The 17,810-nt window shown below is 42.5% G+C and overlaps 1 protein-coding gene across 2 annotated transcripts in view; it reads left to right on the top strand.

Annotated features, from left to right (window-relative positions):
• MYO1F (myosin IF) overlaps window positions 1-17,810 on the top strand; it is a 171,061-nt gene that overhangs the window by 108,891 nt on the left and 44,360 nt on the right. For both annotated transcript variants that reach the window (XM_073599184.1, XM_073599175.1), the window contains exons 6-9: window positions 8,895-8,984; window positions 11,078-11,209; window positions 13,496-13,630; window positions 13,742-13,874. In XM_073599184.1, the coding sequence (XP_073455285.1) occupies window positions 8,895-8,984; window positions 11,078-11,209; window positions 13,496-13,630; window positions 13,742-13,874 (490 nt within the window). The remainder of the gene's footprint in view (window positions 1-8,894; window positions 8,985-11,077; window positions 11,210-13,495; window positions 13,631-13,741; window positions 13,875-17,810) is intronic.

The raw sequence follows: 17,810 nt of genomic DNA, 5'->3' as shown, positions 1-17,810 counted from the left end.
TTACTTGGCCATCAATCTGAGACTGAGCTCTAAGTGGCTGAATTTTAGTGGCAAGTTTGAAAAGTCTACACTGTGAAGTAAATACATTTTAAACATAGCCCTATTTACACAGGAACTGTCAGAGAAACCGGGTGACCCTGTCTTACATGTCCATGACACTGGATTGTATATAAAGTTTCAGTCACAGTTTTCATACCCCCATTACAAGACAGTTAGGGTTGAGTGAAGAATTGGAAGATAAAATAATAAAGAAAAATAATAAACTAGTGAAGCTTTTTTTCGATTAAGGAGAAAAGGTCCATCACCTACAAACACAAGCAAAAAACTAAGAGCTTATAGGGTAGGTTTATAGGGGAGGTACTCCAGGGTTGTGTGTCCTCAAAGGCTTGCCAGTGTGTGTGTATATATATATGTATGTGTATATATATATATATATATATATATATATATATATATATATATATATATTTATATATATATATATACTGCACAAAATGATAAACGCAACACTTTTGTGTTTGCCCCTATTTATCATGAGCTGAACTTAAAGATGTATAACTTTTTCTATGTACACAAAAGGCCTATTTCTCTCAAATATTGTTCACAAATCTGTCTAAATCTGTGTTAGTGAGCACTTCTCCTTTGCCGAGGTAATCCATCCACCTCACAGGTTAGAGGGCATGAGGGTGGGACTTTACATGAAGCACGTAGCAGCAAGTGAATACGTGTATCCTCTCTACATGTCCACCTGTATTCAGTTGCTGCTACGTGCTTCATGTAAAGTCCCACCCTGATGCCCTCTAATTTTCCTCATTATTGACTGGAATGGAAGCGCATGGCCTTACCTTGCCATGGCTTCATTTAAAGTCCCATATTCCTCTTCCCCTTTCCCCCATATTACACCTTACAGGTGTGGCATATCAAGATGCTGATTAGACAGCATGATTATTGCACAGGTGTGCCTTAGGCTGGCCACAATAAAAGGCCACTCTAAAATGTGCAGTTTTACTGTAATGGGGGGGTCAGGGGGGTCCGAAAACCAGCCAGTATTTGGTGTGACCACCATTTACCTCACATAGTGCAGCACATCTCCTTCGCATAGAGTTGATCAGGTTGTTGATTGTGGCCTGTGGAATGTTGGTCAAATCTTCTTCAATGGCTGTGTGAAGTTGTGCGATATGAATGAATGATTTGTATAGCGCTGCAAATGCGAACTGAATCGCCTCAATGCGCTATATTGGCAGGAACTGGAACGCGCTGTTGTATACGCCGATAAAGAGCATCCCAAACATGCTCAATGGGTGACATGTCCAGTGAGTATGCTGGCCATGCAAGAACTGGGATGTTTTCAGCTTCCAGGAATTGTGTACAGATCCTTGCAACATGGGGCCGTGCATTATCATGCTGCAACATGAGGTGATGGTCGTGGATGAATGGCACAACAATGGGCCTCAGGATCTCGTCATGGTATCTCTGTGCATTCAAAATGCCATCAATAAAATGCACCTGTGTTTGTTGTCCATAGCATACGCCTGCCCATACCATAACCCCACCCCCACCATGGGCCACTCGATCCACAACGTTGACATCAGCATACCGCTCACCCACACAACGCCATACACGCTGTCTGCCATCTGTCCTGTACAGTGAAAACTGGGATTCATCCGTGAAGAGAACACATCTCCAAAGTGCCAGATGCCATCAAATGTGAGCATTTGCCCACTCAAGTCAGTTACGATGACGAACTGCAGTCAGGTGGAGACCCCGATGAGAACGACGAGCATGCAGATGAGCTTCCCTGAGATGGTTTCTGACAGTTTGTGCAGAAATTCTTTGGTTATGCAAACTGATTGTTGCAGCAGCTGTCCGGGTGGCTGGTCTCAGACGATGTTGGAGGTGAAGATGCTGGATGTGGAGGTCCTGGGGCTGGTGTGGTTACATGTGGTCTGCGGTTGTGAGGCCAGTTGGATGTACTGCCAAATTCTCTGAAACGCCTTTGGAGACAGCTTATGGTAGAGGAATTAACATTCAATTCAATGGCAACAGCTCTGGTGGACATTCCTGCAGTCAGCATGCAAATTGCTCGCTCCCTCAAAACTTGCGACATCTGTGGCATTTTTTCTGTGTGATAAAACTGCACATTTTAGAGTGGCCTTTTATTGTGGCCAGCCTAAGGCACACCTGTGCAATAATCATGCTGTCTAATCAGCATCTGGATATGCCACACCTGGGAGGTGGATGAATTGTCCCAGCAAAAGAGAAGTGCTCACTATCACAGATTTAGACAGATTTGTGAACAATATTTGAGAGAAATAGGCCTTTTGTCTACATAGAAAAAGTCATAGATCTTTAAGTTCAGCTCATGATAAATAGGGGCAAACACAAAGTGTTGAGTTTATAATTTTGCTCAATATATATATATATATATATATTTATGGTTGGAGCCCTATGTCCGATATGGACATAGATAACCTTTATAGTAAACATAGGACTTACCATCGGAAATAGACCTGGAAGTGTGGACTTACCATATGAAATGGACCTGAAAGTGTGCCTTGGTCTGATGGACGGTATGCCAAAATAAGGGGGCATACCCTGGTTTAAAAAATGATTATTCTGTAAAGAGAAATGAATAGTTGAGAAATGCCTTGAAATGGGGATGGGAGGGTGGGTATCGCGCACAGGAAACCGACAAGCACCACAGGTGAGCGGGCTGCTTAAATACCCCCCGGGCTCCTCCCATAAATTCAGGCCACCATACTAGCCTTCCTACTTATGGTTGGAGCCCTATGTCCGATATGGACATAGATAACCTTTATAGTAAACATAGGACTTACCATCGGAAATAGACCTGGAAGTGTGGACTTACCATATGAAATGGACCTGAAAGTGTGCCTTGGTCTGATGGATGGTCTATTACCATCGGAAATAGACCTGGAAGTGTGGACTTACCATATGAAATGGACCTGAAAGTGTGCCTTGGTCTGATGGACGGTATGCCAAAATAAGGGGGCAAAACATTCAGGTAGGGGTATAATATTTTATTGGTTTTCAGTTATTCATTGGGCCAATTTTGAAAATGCCTGTGCCATCTCTACTTGAGGATTAGGAATATACCGGGCGAAGCAGGCTGACTTCCACCTGCCTAGTCTTTTAATGACGTGGTCTGGGACCCCGTGGCGGGATGCTGCGGAGGCTGCTCCGATACGAAAGGAGTGTCCGGAATACTGACTAGGGTTAAGGTGAAGGTTGCGGAGAAGTATCCTTATGTGTTTCACAAACTGACAGGCGCTTAAGGGTTTGACTGGGAATGGTAAAAGAGGACTGGTGTCCGGCTGTTGAGGCAGGAGTGACAAGACGGTTGAGTACGGTGACTGGACACCAGCTGTTATTGGTTTTGTAAAGGTGAATGTCCACTCCAGAGCCTGTTTGCTGGGTCTTAGAAACCTCGAGGTGAAGGACGAAATGGTCTTGGTAGTGAACCAAGTGCCGTCTGCGTAGTACCTGGCCTGCGGGATTGTTACAGGTGAACTCGCCAGGTCGCAAGAACCCGTAGTAGGCCAAATATATGACTGCTTGTAGGACCGTACTGGGGAGAAGACCAAATGGAGATGTAGTCAGGATGGTTGACATATCCCTGAAGATGGGCCCTGTAATGGGCAAGCGTTTGGTACTGATCACTGATTGGTGTTTCTGAATGCCACGTAAGATGGCTCGGATAGCGTGGGATGAGAACAGTGAAGACTTTGCGGGGTCTTGAAGAGTCAAGAAATGTTGTATGCCGGCTAGATATAGCTGTATGGTGTTATAAGATAAGGCCAGCTGAGTGTGGCAGTATGAAATGAAGGCCAGTACTTGCTTAACATCTGTTGTTCCTTTGCGGCAGGGTGCCAGGAATTTATTGAACGCCTTTCAAGCTGTCTGGTAGGCTTTGAGTGTGTTATGAGAGAGTGAGTGATTGATGAGCTGCGTTGCTCCTTGTAAATGTTCTATTAGTCCAGGGTCAGCTGTGACCAGACAGGGATAGGGGCCGACACTGGATCGGCTCCGGGAACCTGTTTAAAAAAGGAGGTGTAATTAAAACGTGACAGTGCGTCAGCAGCTAAATTGTGTTTGCCTGGAATAAATGAACAGTGGATGTTAAACTGGTGTTGTAAAGATAGTTGTACCAATCTGCGCAGGAAGGACATGACTGATAGGGACTTGGACCTGCCTTTGTTGACAATGTCTGCCGTGGCCTGATTGTCGGTGGTGAAGACCACGGTTTGCCCTGTCCAATGGTGATCCCAGAGCTGTGCAGCTGCCACTATGGGATAGAGCTCGAAGAGGGAGGATGTTCGGGTAAAGCCGGGTATCAACAGTATCTGTTGAGGCCAGGGTTCTGAAAACCATTGGTGGCCAAAAATTGCCGCAAAGCCTGTAGAAGCTGCAGCATCTGTCACCACCTGGGGTGAAAGGGCCGAAATCATGGGTATAAATAGGGATATGCCATTCCAGGCGGACAGGAATTCCTCCCACATAGATAGGTCCGCTATTGCTGCGGAGTCTATATTTAGGATCTGATCGGGGTCTTGTGTTTCTGACAGGAATCTCAGGTGTGGCCTTGTGGAATAATTCACATGGCGAAATTAAGCATTCCAAGGAGAGATTGCAACTGCTTTTTGGTACACCCCCTAGTGTGGGTGAATTTGTGAAGGACCACCCTAATGCAGGTTAGTTTGTCGAGGGGGAGACTGGCCTGCATGGTGCAGGTGTCTAAGTTGACCCCAAGAAAGGTGATGTTGTGTTCTGGGCCGTTGACTTTGTGCTCGGCGATGGGAATATTGAGATTCCCGAATACAACTCTGAGTTTGTCGAGGTCTCCTGGGGGCCTGCTGGGTGGTTCTATTAGTAGGAAGTCGTCCAGGTAGTGGATGACTTCTTGGCACTGAGCCTTGTGTAAGAGTATCCAAGTGAGGGACTGAGCGAATGTGTCGAAGAGCCAAGGGCTACTCTTCAAACCGAACGTCAGTTTTGTGGCAAAATAGTATGCCTCCTTCCACTTGATACCATGCCAGCACCAAAGGAATGGGTGGATAGGCAGGAGCTTGAAGGCATCCGAGATGTCGGCTTTGGAGAGCCAGGCGCCTGTACCTGCTTTGATGATTGCTTGGATTGCCATGTCTACGGAGGAATATTTTAGGGAGAATTCTTCGGAGGGGATCAGGGAATTGAGACTGGGAATGTGGGAAGAATGAGGCGCAGACAGGTCATACACCAAACGTAATTTATTTGAGAACTTGCCCTTGACAAGCCCAATAGGGCTGACTCTCCAAGTGCTGAAAGGGGGCTGAGTGAAGGGGCCTATAACGAACTCTCGGTCTACTTCTGTCTGTAAGATCCGATCTATGGCCTGTTCATCAATGGCCGCTGAACGAAGATTCCTACATTCGTAGGTACTGTGGGGTAGTGAAATGAGGCCGGTGTGAAACCCTACTGTGAACCCCTGGATAAGGTAGGTGGCCAGGGAGGGGGTGGGGTGTGAGGTGAGGTAGAGTCCTAGCCACAAGACGTTGATCCGGCTTGTTTGACTTTGCACAAGTTTCTTGGGTGCGCTCTTTGGCATAAGGTGCAGATGTGGAGTAGGCGGCACTGACTGAAATTGCAGGCCCCATAGTTGTAATTATTGCAGATGGCTGCCCCTCCCACGGTTCGGACTGGATGTCCGAATTTGTCCACCTGAGGCGTTTGTTCAGGGGCCGACTGACCCTGAAGTGCACCGGAGGTAGAGGGAAATTCGAAGGGATGTCTGATTGTCGCATTGGCGCACCAGGTGGCAGTGTGAGTGGAGGACTGGCAAATCGCACACAGGGGTGAGCGTAAGCCGGCAAAATGGCGGCACAACAGCTCTGTGTCCATGAGACTCCAATTTGTTGTCATTTGGAACTGTGTGAGTTTGGCTGCCGCCTTTGCGGAAAAGGAACGGTGGTAGTCGTAGAAGGAAAATCCTCTATACTTGTAGCCCAAGTCTACTACCGTATGGAGGTACAAGTCCAGCTCTTCCCTTCTCCTGGGAGCGGCTGAACATAGGACATCTCTCAGCATGCCAAAGGCCAAGGTGAACTCTGGGACAGATAATTTCCGATTCAGTCTGGGGTCTTTGGCTTTAAGGACCACCGATACGTCACCCCAGGTATAGGCCTTATTTTCTGCCAGATCGTTAACAGAAATCAGGAGAGAGGCCAGGTTGAAGTCCCTGCCGTCCAAGATGTCCTTCCTGATGCTGGTTGGAACCAAATGGGAGGGTTAGACAATGGGGCTCCACCCTGTGGTACCTGCAGAAAGGGGTGTTAAAGCTTGGGTTGCAGTTGGGTCGGGAATAGCCGCGGCCGGCCGAGCCTCCAGGAGTGCCACCCTGGTTTGTACGTCCGTGACCGAGGAAGACAGGGACGACACCATAGTGTGAAGTTGTGAGATGGCAGAGGATATCGACTGGAGAGATGCCTGCTGGGTACTGGGTCCTGCTGCAGCTGGTGGGGGGAAGAGGAGTTTGAAGAGCTTGCCTTTCCTAGCTGTAGCGGAGAAGGGTACGCCTCTGCGTCTTAGCTCTGCCAACAATTTGGGGATAGTCCATCCCCTGAGGGACTGTACGCTGCCGCTCTCTGAGACCGGAGCAGGTGACAGAGGGGCCGTGAGGTTTTAGCTGCCGGCCTGGGACATGGTTAATCTGGTAAAGATATCCTGTGCTTGAGATCGTGTTTTGGTTGACTGTAACCTATTGGGGTTGACATTAATTTCAAGTTTGCTTTGTTCTGAGCCATACTTACCCAACTTGTTTTCTCCCTTTGTTTTTGTTTTTTTGTTTTTTTACCTGGGGGGTATCGTCCAACCTGGTGCAGGGTGGACCTACTGAACTTTGACAGACCTGGAGGAAAATGAAAGGTGATAATTCGTGAAGGGTTTGCTGGCTAACTTGAAGCAGTAACTTGTATGGTGATTTGCAATCTAGTGACAACGAAATGATTTGAAATGTTTGCCTTGATTATGAAATGAGTGAAATCTCTTGCCATGACAGAGGTCCGGCTTGGTCATGCCGTGACTGCGACCAACCGCGAGCCGGGCTCTGGAGCATGTACTGAAATGAGGCAACCGAATCGGTGCATGTTTGATGCATCTGGATTCGAATCGGAATGCAGTATGAAACAACGAAATGACAGAAATGTTTTCACCTCGACCGAGGCTCGAATTGGTTGTGCCGCATTTGCGACTGGCAACAAACCGAGCTCTGGTATAGGTATGGATACAGCCAAAACAACTGGGGCATTCCATGGCGAATCGGTGCATCTCGGATGAGACTGGTTTTGAAACGGTATGCGATATGTGGGAGTGAAATGAATGGTAATAATTCCCATGACAGAGATGCGGATCGGTCGCCCGATGTCTGGGACTAGCTACGATCCGGACTCTGGAGCATGTTCAGAAATGAGGCCGAGCCCTGGGGCACGCCGTAATGAATCGGTGCATCGAAGATGCGACTGGATTCGAACCGGAGCCCGGTAAGTGCAGGTGTAACAGTTTGTTGCCATGACAGAGGCGCAAATCGATCATGTCGCTGTTGCGGCTGACTGCGAATCAGACTCTGGAGCATGCACTGAAATGTGGCAAATACCTTGGGCACGCCGAGATGAATCAGTGCATTTCCATGCGACTGAATTTGTATCGGAGCGTGATACGTGGCAGTGAAATGATAACCATGACAGAGGTACGAATCGGTGAGTCGTAGTGAGCGACTGACAATGAACGTGACTCTGGAGCATGTACTGAAATGAGGCCGTAACTACTGGGGCACACCGGAACGAATCGGTGCATCTTTAGATGCGACTGGATTCGAATCGGAGCGCGGTACGTGACTGAAATGAATGAAATGATTCGAAATTGTTTGAAATGTTAGAAATGTTTATAAATATTCTGAAATGAGAAATGACTTGGTATCGAACTGACATGGGTCGATAAGAAATTGCGAATTGCGAATCACATCGGTTATCTGCTGACGCATGGTAACAATTTGGACATGCCTGAAATGAAATGGTAACATAACGATGGTGCGAGTGATATGCATTGCGGTTACGTTGTGAAATTTTCCGAGTGATTCGTGAGTTTGATATCACAGTTTAGTGACATGATATCTAACAATGCGTGAAAACAAAAGTCCGACGGGAACCTACCTGCGATAGCCGAGCCAGACGCGTGGTACAAACTACGAATCGGTAACACGGACTTCGAAACTCTCGAGCACGGAAATTGCGAATGCGGGAACTCGCCAGACAAGAACTTGCGGACGCTGGTATTCAAATAGTCGGCCTAGTGACATTTATCGCGCACAGGAAATCGACAAGCACCACAGGTGAGCGGGCTGCTTAAATACCCCCCGGGCTCCTCCCATAAATTCAGGCCACCATACTGGCCTTCCTATATATATATATATATATATATATATATATATATATATATATATATATATGTATATATACAATGTTGTATATATTTTGAGAGAATGCAGTACTAATATGATAATAATATAATCACACACATGGGTTGGACTTGATGGACGTGTGTCTTTTTTCAACCTCACCTACTATGTAACTACGTAACTAATATACATACTCTTGCATTATTGTGCACTCCTATACACTAAGCAGATGCTCTTTCCACCAATATTGTCTCGGGGAACAGTAACTGTTATTTAGGATCATCCAAACCAACCGACATACTTGTCTCACCAAGATTAGGTGGCTAGGGATACTAACCCTCTCAATTGTTACCCAGTCTTGATGAAATTAGCATTATCTAATATCTGTGGGTTATTTAAAATGTAGGTGTAATGTTTTAATTGTTCCCTTGTTTTTGTTTTCTAGCACGTAAAAGATATAATTCTCCAGTCTAACCCTCTTCTTGAAGCATTTGGCAATGCCAAGACGGTCAGAAACAACAATTCAAGTCGATTTGTAAGTGTGTGGAGTAGTGTATAAATGTCGGATAAAAACCTTAAAGGAGATTTTTCAGAATTAATACAAATCCCACAAATCTGCTGGAAAGGGAAATGATGATTGCTGCTTGCCACAAACAAGATTACCATCTAAAACTGGAGGCTTCCAAGTACCTCTACACAGGAACTGATGCTGGTTATGGGCAGGTGCATAAATGTGCCTAATGCTGAAGGAGTGCGTTCTGCTCCAGATCCTTTCCAAGAGTTTGGTAATGGCAGTAGATCAAGATGGCCACTATAAGGTCTGGGGAAGAAGTCCAGTGAGGACCCCCACTGCTTCCTTTTGCTGTTGAGAATCCCAGTATGTACAAGAGTAGTGTACTAAACATGCTACCTGATGTTCTGCATGAAGAATTACTGACATTGCATGCACATCAGTTTTGGAAAATGAGAAATAGAAATGTGGACTTTTTGTGTTTACTTGGCCATAATGGAAAACAACTTTTTTACATTTACACACCTTTACAGAATGAACAAATTTTGTGTGTTATAGGCCATGATGGCGAACCATATTTCTGAATTTCCATTTATATACAAAACTTGCTTGATGTACTTCCATAAAACGAACACAAAGGTGAAGGCCAAATTTAATTTAATTTTTGCTGTAAACAAATTTGCTGGCACAGACAAACAATTTGCAACCAGGGATTTTAATAGTGAAAGTTGGCAATGGTTGATATAGGCAAGGGTAAAGAACCATTTTAGCTGATTTTTTTTCCCATTGGGGGACATGGTAAGATAGACATCAATGTGTTCAGAACCCAGAAGTGTAAGAAATTGCAATAAAGTTAGCTAACATTTCTACACTGAATATAGTCTTGCTTTTCCCTAACAAAACTGGAGCTTTAAAACTATGTTAACATTCTTGTTGTAGACTAGAGGTTAAATAAAGTGTATTAGAAGGGCTGAAATGCTTAGTTGTTCTGTAAAACATGCAGCTCCAGTTCAGAACCAAAATCCTTTTGGTCATATGATGTGTGCTGTAAGGGAATTGGAACTCAAATTTTATGAACAAAGATTTTAGTGATGGGATGAGCTTTTGAGAGAACCTGGAGCATCATTTTCTCCAGGAAAGGTAAGTATTTAAGCTCTTTTATTATTCATATTTTACCCATCTTCACAAGCCTAAAATAGCTTTAAGTTATTTTGAGCTTAGGTCTATTTTAAGTCATATAAGCAGAATAATTCTATATGCATTAAACAGTAAAAGTAGCATTTGTAACAATTTTTTCTTCAAAATTTTGTAAATAGTGGCCAGTGCTTTTTGATATGGTCTAATCCTATAGATTTTAAAAGTATGTATCACATGTTTAAATGTTGCTTGGCATTATAGAGAAAGGGATGAAAATCAATATTTGAAAGAGCTGAGTCTACAGTATCTTGTATGTTGAATTATGGCATAATGTAGAGAGATAAATTTAAATGTATCACCACAAGATGGCGTTGTGGCTACAGATAGGTATGAGTGTGCCAACGTCCTAAATATATTGCAAAATTTATTCAAAAGAAGGAAAGTTTTCTTCACTACGTCTCTACCACCAACCAGCTGCTCCTTCCATTTGACATCATCTGATTTTGAATCATTATTGATCAATCTGTTCCACTGTGGTAATAGTTGGTTGTGTTGAGCGTCGTTTAGACCAAACAAACACCATGTTTTGTTTTTAACATGTCATGTCAATAATGTGAATTTTAAAGATTAATAAAAGTTAATTTTGTATTTCAACGCTACAGATGTGCCTCTAAAGTCCATGTTTCCTTTTGAATAAGTTTTGCATTATGTAGAAATAGCTGCCCTTTGAAGACAAAGTCTTGTCTATGATTACTCTATGGCAGCAAGCAGAAATTAGGGAGTCTTTTTTTTTTTTTTTTTTTTTTTTTGCAGTAGGGAAGATTCAAGAACAAAAGGAAAACTATTGACTATTTGCAGCAATACTACCTATCTAGGTGATTTGTTAGTGGAAGGTTTCATAAGAAAATCAAGAAAAACTGTAGCGACTAGAGCAACACCCCTAGGTGTTTCAGCTATAACATTTTGGTTTCTTATGATAGGGCAAATACTTTGAAATACAGTTCAGCCGTGGAGGGGAGCCAGATGGAGGCAAAATATCAAACTTTCTGCTGGAAAAATCCCGTGTTGTTAGCCAGAATGAAAGTGAGCGCAATTTTCATGTCTTTTACCAGGTAAATATATAGAGATATGGAGACACAAACCATTCAAATGAAATCATGTTTATTGTTGTGTGCTATAGTCAATGTATGTGCTTATCTACTAAACATGTGTAAATGCAGTAACACATACAATAGCTATCAAATGTCATCACTGCCACAGGTATCTGTTTTTTACACTTAGTTATTACTAGGTGGCTCAATTTGTTATGACAATACATTTAAAAGCTGTGTGCAGTGTCTTTGAGGTCTCATTCATACTTATATAGCAGATTTTTTTGGGGTGTCAATGAGTGTTGTTCTGACTGTGCCCATTCATTTTTAAAGGCAGACTTCAGTGGCTTGTTTTTTCAGTACAGTACACTGCAAAGCAACACTTGTTTTGCCCCTTTGTCAGACTATAATAAAATCATAACAGTTTTTTTTTTGTAATGTACCAAATAAAAATCTTTTTTACCCTTCAAAAATGTATACTAATTAACAGATAGATACAGATAGATACATGCTGATGCTGCTAAATTTAGCCTGGTCATCTGGACATCTATGACTTCTGGTGATCTTCAAAAGGTTAACACTGATTGTTACATTAGAAGTAACCAGTGGGGGCTGTAAAGAAAGTGTACTTCTGCGCTACTATTAAAGTAAAAATAAGTGCTATATATTTTTTTATATTAACACCAACTGTTATTAGCAGACCCAAGTGAAAAGAAAATATATGTGAAGCGCTACCTCCCTACAAAATGAAAGAAATACTAAGTAATATGAATAAAAACTAAAAATTAATAGGAGTGTTAAATATAGCGCAAATAATATTGCATACACCACAATAATAGAATAATATGTGCAACCAGTGACCTCTAGTGGAAACATTAAGTATAACACATATATATATCAAATAAAGTCCATATATCCCGTGATAGCTTCTGTAAATAAATGCTGTCCACACACAATCCAGCGGTGATTAATAGCAAATGAGTGAATAACACCAAGTGGACCCTCCACCAGTCACACTATGCGCTCACCTCCCAGAAAGGCCCCTAATTAGGCCAAGTAGCACTTTCCCCTTTGGGGTCTTAATCCAGTGTCTTTTAAGCTCCCGACAGTGGACTCCTGCAAGCGTGGTTTCTCATAGATAATGGCAATATAAGGATAAAAAAGGAGTTAGCATAGTGTAATACTGTAAAACAACATTTATTTAAAACACAAGTAAGCTATACAACTCACATTTAGGAATGCACTAGCCCTGGTGCACACAGGTGATGAACTTGAACATATACAGATCTGTCCTTGGGGTCACAAAATCGTCTGCCAGTCCTCGGCCCTGCTGCCCTCATGGGTGATCATGTACTTCCTACAATGACGCAATGAAGTCACAAGCCCCACCTTTGACTCATTTCGTCACTCACATGTGACTTTATCAAAAGGAATCCTGTATCATATCTTTTGATAAAGTCACATATGAGTGACGAAACGTGTCAGTGTGGGGCTTGTGACGTCATTGCGTCATTGTAGGAAGTACACGATCACCCATTAATGGCAGCAGGGCCGAGGACTTGCAGACAATTTTGTTTTTTTTAAAGTGTTCCTAAACTACCCCTCTATGCCCATTGCTGGCATTCAGTCAGACTCCTTCCCTCTTTCCCCCACACTACCCTTTCCCCTACTCACCCTGCCTTCTTTTTTTCATTTCCTTCTCTCTCTTTTAGACTTTTTTCTGTTCTTCTCCCTGTTTCCCCTTACTTATCCTTTTAGTCCTCTCCTAGTTGTATCTTTTTTGGTTGATCAACTAGTTTCCTTACATTTGAGATGGTGGTGGGGCCCACTAGTGCGGTGGTCACCACATCTTCTAGTGAGGCTGGCACTTTACTGTTGGTTCCTAGTTGGAAAATAGCTTGTTATCTATGGTGGCTACTCCCAAGCCGGCATTTGGGCCTAAAGATTGAACTCCCTAGTACATGTATACATCTTGTTTTCATGTGTGTATATGAACATTTGTGTCCTATATGGTTTCCAAATATGTGTACCTGATAGCTGCCTCGAAATACATTTATTTGAAAATTCTAAAATAAAGAATGAAAAAAAAAGGATAAAAAAGTAGATGCCAAATGTCTGTAGCCAATGCAATGAACACTAGTAATATTTTCAGCATATTTTTTTACCATATTTTGAAATGAAATTATACCACTAATGTTAATTACGGTAAGCTGATTTAGGTTTTGAAACTTACTGGTTAAAACATTTAAATGTTTGCTATTATTGTAGATTTAAAGCAAGTAACTAAATATTTCTCATCTTTTAAAGCTGATAGAGGGAGCTTCACCAGACATGAGACAAAATTTGGGCATTATGACTCCAGATTACTATTTCTACTTAAACCAGTCAGATACATATAAAGTGGATGGGACAGATGATAAAAATGACTTCTGTGAAATGATGGTAAATATTTATGAATTCTATATCCAATAATCTGAATGATCAACTTAATATAATAATTTGCAGTTGCTATTATGATTTGTTCATGGCCTTGTCCTTATCTGGTCTCACTAGAATGCCATGCAAGTCATTGGTATTTCTGGAGAACACCAGCAGATGGTCCTACAGATAACAGCGGGCATCCTACATCTGGGAAACATCAGCTTCCAAGAACAAGGAAACTATGCCATGGTGGAATGTGCTGATTGTGAGTAGTGTTTTCTTAGATCAATTACCAGTAAACTGTGTTCTACCTAAAAGAGAAAAAAACATATTGTGGCATCCTATAATCCTTCTACAATATCTAAGGGAATAATAAACCTCCAAAAACAGCCAGCTGACTTTTTCAGTAATATGAACTATGGTAAAGCTAAACAGCTTAACACTAGGCAGACAACTAAAAAAAATGATGAAATACATATACAGAGCTGTTGTACCTGCCAACGGAGTTGTATTTCTGTACATATTCTGTACATACAAGGATTCCAACCAGCTAGAGTCTTGTCAGATGACACTATTTCCTGAGCCATCTAATGCAGAATGACAAAAAAAAAAACTATAGAGTTATTGCGCCTTTCTCAAGCTGAAGAAGCATTGCTGGTTGCAGCTTGACAGTTGCAGGGAGTCCCGGGGTGCTGTGGCTTCATCACACAGTGAAAATCCTGTGCTTACTCTACACTAGTGAGGATCACCCCGGTCAACTAGAGGAGCTGCAAGATCCTTTGCATTTACCTATTGGATGTTTCATTTGGGCTTCATGGATCATAGAACTGACTAGGCTACTATTACCATATGTTTAGTGCGCTACTCTTTTTATACAGTTTTAAGGCACCCCCTAATCATGTTTTCATTTTTGCACTCATGTTAAAAAGCACATATTAGGCCTAAGTTTAGTTAGCCCCCCCCCCCCCCCCCCTTGAAAGCAAAGACCATGGAGAATAAAATGGTGGTAGTTGCAACTCTCTATCTTACATGGTATTAGCACACATGATTATCGCATATTCAGAAAAAAAATACAATAAAGTTATTTTAGAGCACACAAACATAATATATTACCTTATTTTTGGTAATATATAAACTATCAGGTTGTGATAAGTAAATAGATTCCAACATGTAAAGGCCTAAAATTGTGTGCGCCCGTGAAATCATGACAAACTTTAGTACCCAAAATTGTCCATAGGTAATGGGTTAAAAGCTTTTACTGGCCCCAGAATTATTGCTCTCACTCCAACACATGCAGTGATATCACACATGTGTGGCCCAATCTTTGTTTTTGTACATGGATGCAACAAACCACATTTTTTTCTTTATTTTTTTGGATGTTACTTTTTTTTTACTTTTAGGCCTCATGTACACTGCTGCTGGTAAACGGACATGCAGATGCAGTTGGATCCTTTTTTCAGCTGCCCCTGAACTCATCCAATGTTATCTTATGTGTACATGTACACAGGTTCATTTAATGTCGTTTATAGACAGTTGTGTTTATAGGCTTTTCTTTGAAGGCAAAAAAATGAGTTCAGACGAGATAAGTTTTCAGCGTTATAGACGCCAAACGCGGCTAAACACAGTAACTGGCATTTAGCCGCGTTTCGTTTACAGGTGTTTTTCATTTTTTAGGCTATTTTGAAAAAAAAAAAAAAAAAGAAATGTTTTTTTCAAACAATTCTAAATGCGTCAAAACGCCACTAAACGCGGCATGTAAATGCGGCAAAACGGACGCTTTAAACACAGGTTATTATCTGTCAAGTTAAATCGTTCAGGGGAGGTTGTAAAAACGTCCCGTGTACATTAAGCCTTAGGCTCGGTTAACATATGAGCCGCATGCGGCTCACAGCATGGGTCCAGTGCAAGCTGGTTCACAGTTTCAGGTCCGAATTCAGCCTGAATTTTGAGCTGAATTTGGACCTGAAACTAACCAAAATCGTTTTTGTGCAAAACGCACCAGACCCGGTCAATGGTGACATGAAATAAAACATCAAAAATAAATATTTCTTCAGTAAAGTTATTCCTGTTACAGAAATAAATAATCCATTTTCACCCGCTAAACATTTCTAGATGTGTTTTTAAAACTCAATGTCTACAGTATCTCACAAAAGTACACCCCTCACATTTTTCTAAATATTTTCTTATATCTTTTCATGTGACAACACTGAAGAAATGACACTTTGCTACAATGTAAAGTAGTGAGTGCACAGCTTGTATAACAGTGTCAATTTGCTGTCCCCTCAAAATAACTCAACACACAGCCATTAATGTCTAAACCGCTAGCAACAAACGTGAGTACACCCCTAAGTGAAAATGTCCAAATTGAGCCCAAAGTGTCAATATTTTCTGTGGCCACCATTATTTTCCATCACTGCCTTAACCCTCCTGGGCATGGAGTTCACCAGAGCTTCACAGGTTGCCACTGGAGTCCTCTTCCACTCCTCCATGACGACATCACTGAGCTGGTGGATGTTAGAGACCTTGCGCTCCTCCACCTTCCATTTGAGGATGCTCCACATACGCTCAATAGGGTTTAGGTCTACAGACATGTTTGAGCCGTCCATCACCTTTACCCCCAGCTTCTTTTGCAAGGCAGTGGTCGTCTTGGAGGTGTGTTTGGGGTCATTATCATGTTGGAATACTGCCCTGCGGCTCAGTCTCCGAAGGGAGGGGATCATGCTCTGCTTCAGTATGTCACAGTACATGTTGGCGTTCATGGTTCCCTCAATAAACTGTAGCTCCCCAGTGCCGGCAGCACTCATGCAGCCCCAGACCATGACATTCCCACCACCATGCTTGACTGTAGAGACACACTTGTCTTTGTACTCCTCACCTGGTTGCCGCCACACACGCTTGACACCATCTGAACCAAATAAGTTTATCTTGGTCTCATCAGACCACAGGACATGGTTCCAGTAATCCATGTCCTTAGTCTGCTTGTTTTCAGCAAACTGTTTGCGGGCTTTCTTGTGCATCATCTTTAGAAGAGGCTTTCTTCTGGGACGACAGCCATGCAGACCAATTTGATGCAGTGTGCGGCGTATGGTCTTAGCACTGGCAGGCTGACCCCCCACCCCTTCAACCTCTGCAATAATGCTGGCAGCACTCATACATCTATTTCCCAAAGACAACCTCAGGATATGATGCTGAGCACGTGCACTCAATTTCGCTGAGCATGTGCACTCAACTTCTTTGATCGACCATGGCAAGGCCTGTTCTGAGTGTAACCTGTCCTGTTAAACCCCTGCATGGTCTTGATCACCATGCTGCAGCTCAGTTTCAGGGTCTTGGCAATGTCCCTATAGCCTAGGCCATCTTTATGTAGAGCAACAATTCTTTTTTTCAGATCCTCAGAGAGTTGTTTGCCATGAGGTGCCATGTTGAACTTCCAGTGACCAGTATGAGAGACTGAGAGCGATAACACCAAATTTAACACACCAGCTCCATATTCACACCTGAGACCTTCTAACACTAACGAGTCACATGACACTGGCGAGGGAAAATGGCTAATTGGGCCCAATTTGGACATTTTCACTTAGGGGTGTACTCTTTGTTGCTAGCAGTTTTAATGGCTGCGTGTTGAGTTATTTTGAGGGGACAGCAAATTTACACTGTTATGCAAGCTGTACACTCACTACTTTACATTGTAGCAAAGTGTAATTTCTTAAGTATACACATAAAAAGATATAATAAAATATTTTACAAAATTTGAAGGGGGGCACTCAGTTTTGGGAGATACTGTTTATAGAATTGTGCTCTATTCCAAAACTTAAAGTGGAACTTTACCCATAATAACTTCATAAAAAAATATTATTTAATAATTAAATAATAATTATGCTACCAAAGTTAGTGTGTGTTGCAAATTGCCTCCAGCATTGCTCCTGTTTCCTCTTGCTGAAGGCTGCCATTTTGCTGAAGCCCAGAGTCCCTGAACAGCAGTAAATCTGTAGGCTGTCAGCAGATTAGCCTCTACAAATTTGGCACAGTGCCAAAAAATAGAGAGCAACTAAATATGTGCAGAGCAGGGTGAGACTGGATTTTAAATAGTTTAGGCACTTATACCTGCAAAAGGGACCAGCCTAAAGTGATCTAGCAGGACTTACGTTTATGACTAAAGTTTCACTTTAAAAAATATGGCCATGTCACTTTGGCAATACAT

Source organism: Aquarana catesbeiana, linkage group LG01, assembly GCF_042186555.1.
Source record: "Aquarana catesbeiana isolate 2022-GZ linkage group LG01, ASM4218655v1, whole genome shotgun sequence".
Classification (NCBI taxonomy): Eukaryota; Metazoa; Chordata; class Amphibia; order Anura; family Ranidae; genus Aquarana; species Aquarana catesbeiana.
This window is presented reverse-complemented; position numbering and strand designations above follow the sequence as displayed.